This window comes from Helianthus annuus, chromosome 15 (genome assembly GCF_002127325.2).
Source record: "Helianthus annuus cultivar XRQ/B chromosome 15, HanXRQr2.0-SUNRISE, whole genome shotgun sequence".
In the NCBI taxonomy this organism is placed as follows: domain Eukaryota; kingdom Viridiplantae; phylum Streptophyta; class Magnoliopsida; order Asterales; family Asteraceae; genus Helianthus; species Helianthus annuus.
The window spans coordinates 156,086,777-156,089,727 of NC_035447.2; the positions used below are offsets into that span (position 1 = coordinate 156,086,777).

Sequence of the window (2,951 nt, forward strand, 5' to 3'; positions counted from 1 at the left end):
ATTTTATTATTTGGCAAACAATATCACATTTATTCAAACCGTGTAATACAGGTGGTTTTAAAGATGTAACTTTTTATTATTTAATATATAAAATTATATTTATTCAAACCCTATAATAAATGAGGTTTTAAATATATATTTTTTTATTATTTAGTATATAAAATTTATTTATTCAACCCGTGTAATACACGGGGTTATAACCTATTTTTATTATATATGTTACTTATCTTACGTAATTTTTATATATTATGATTATTCGTAACTAAAAATTCTTATTTAATATTGTATGAAACGAAAATACTTATCCTCTAGTTGATGAGGATGACGATAATAGTGAATTTCATCTTTTATGCGATCGTGAACTTGATGTATTCAACACTCAAATGGCTTAAACATATCGTACACTTTCATTTAAAAGAGATTGTTGGAAAATTGAATGATTTTCGATTGTCTTTTGGATAATTTTTTATTATGGATTTACTTTTGGATCATCTTTTAATATGTAACCATGCATATTTGGATTAACTTTTGAGTTGATATTGTAATTTATAAAATTATAGAGTTAGGTAGTCAACCCGGTTGAACCGCTCAGTACAACCTGGTTCAACCGGTTGAACCACTTTTTAGCCTAATCCGGTTTGATTTAAAAACCGGTTTTTAAAACATTGTTGGTATGTATGACATAATTTTATTATTTAACGCAATATTGGCATTTATAAGATAATTTGATATTTAATAAATACATATTACTTATAATATTAATTCTTCTAAATAATTTAGACTCTAACAAAAACCGAAACAATTCATACACAAGCAGAAAGCAAGTACAACATCGTAAATTGCCGACTATGTCGCAAAGCATGTGTCCTCCGCTAGTTTTTAAACTCGGCTTGATCGTTTTAACCTCATGAATCGCTTGACCCATATCCAAAACAAAAGTATCCCATTAGGCTTCCGTCTAGATATTAACATTTTACTGTATTCTAGATTATATCAAAACAAAAGTATCCAATTAGGCTTCCGTCTAGATATTCAAAATTTTACTTTATTAGCGGGATACAGTTTGCTATTCAAGAGAGGGTAGCGGAGCAATTTGTTGCTCGTCTACCATTAGTCTGTAATCGTCTCTCTCTAAATGATATGGTAAAAAAAATTGTTTTGAATTATTGAAAATAAAAGATAATGTACTCGGAATTAAAAGAAAAACAATTATATTAATTTCGTTGTACAATTAAAGCAAAAGATCTCTAATCTTAATCGTAATCAATAATTATTTAAACACGCGGGCGACTTCACCGGAAAAGAGTCAACAACTGCGGCTCCGCCGTCCCACGTGGCGTCGCCGCCCTGGGCGACGGATGTAAATAAAACCCTTTTTCCAAAATTACCCTCTCTTCCTCCGACGGCGAGGGTTTATTAAACGGGTCTTCAGTCAACGGTGTCACCGGACTCAAAACCAACGCCGGAAAATCAAGAATGCTTGGAGAAAGCAGCTCATGAAGCCGCGCAGATGATTTCGGAGCCGATGGGTTAATCATCAAGCCGTTTTTTAAGCTGTTTCGGCGCTCGTATAGCTTGAACCCTTGCTTCTTTTGTGGACCGGTTTTAACCGGCGGGATGGATATTTTGGATGAAGTCGGGTCGGGTTGTCGGGTGGGGTTGGATGATCCGGTTAGCATTTGGACTACTTGTTTGAAGGAGGTGGTGTCGGCTTGGATGAAAGTTGTTGGTGGGTCGGATCTTGAAACGGGTCTTGGTGGCGTTTGGGTGGGTTTATTGGTGGTGGTGCTGCAGCCGTCGCTGGAGGAAGAGTTCGCAGGAGAATCATGTTGTGTTGAGATGATCTCCATCCGTGGAGTTGTGGTCAAAATGGATTTTTGGTGAGAAAAAAAAGATGAGTTCGATGGGAAAAAGTGACAAAGAAGAGAATTTAAAGAGGTTGAAGTTTGATGAGTTGTGTTGAGTGTTGACTTCATTATTCAACTCTTGGTCCACTCGAGCATTATCTTTCATAAAGTTTTTATATCTTTTTGAGCTTTATTTAAAACTAGTTGATGCCCCTGCTGCTCGTATTGCGGGGCGATAGCCGAATAATTCTCAATCAATTAAAAAAATATTATTATAGTTTTGTTAGGAAAAAAAACGATGACAAGACCGTAGTTCTGAGCTCAGGGCAAAACTGTAGTTTGTAAGGATTAATGAGCGAGTGTTAGACAGCTCTTTGACTTGGAAAAAAATTAAATCGAGTCAACCAATTAAAAAAATACTTTTATAGTTTTGCTAAAAAAAACTAAAACGATAGCAATACTGTAATTCAACTGAGGGCAAAGTTGTATTTGTGGACTTGGGTAAAATTGTAATTTAGCAAAAGTTAAAGTGATGGCAACACTATAAATTTGAACCGGAGACAAAATCGTAATATAACTTTGCACTAAGGACAAAATCGTAATTTTAAGCTCGGGACAAAACTATATTTTTAACTTGAACTGGGATAAAATCAAAATTTTGAACTGAGTGCAAAATCGTAATTTTGAATAGGGGGCAAAAGCATACTTTTATTTTGAACCGGGCAAAAACATAATTTTAAACTGAAGGCGAAATCATAATTTTTGAAACGGGGCGAAAATGCAAAGTCGTCATTTTTAGTTTGGGGTAAAAGCAAAAATTTATTTTGAACTGGGGCCAAAAATGTAATTGTAATCTGGGGATAAAATCATAATTTTGAACCGATTGCAAAATCGTAATTTTGAGCGAAGGACAAAAAGATAATTTTATTTTGAGCTAAGGGCAAAAACGTAATTTTATTTTAAATTAAGGACGAAACCGTAATTTTAAAACGAATATAAAACAATTAAATGGTTGGTCGAATAGTGAAGTGCCATGCAGCTGCGTGGCACTATTCCCCAAGCTTACTTTTGTATATGTAGGAAACTAGTTGATGCCCGCCCACG

At 34.4% G+C, this 2,951-nt stretch overlaps 1 protein-coding gene across 1 annotated transcript; it reads right to left on the minus strand.

Annotated features, from left to right (window-relative positions):
- Positions 1–1,194: 1,194 nt before the first annotated feature.
- LOC110912855 (VQ motif-containing protein 4) lies at positions 1,195–1,906 on the minus strand. The gene has a single exon (XM_022157672.2). The coding sequence runs from the start codon at positions 1,848–1,850 to the stop codon at positions 1,293–1,295; it is 558 nt and encodes a 185-aa protein (XP_022013364.1). The 5' UTR covers positions 1,851–1,906; the 3' UTR covers positions 1,195–1,292.
- Between the last annotated feature and the right edge of the window lie 1,045 nt (positions 1,907–2,951).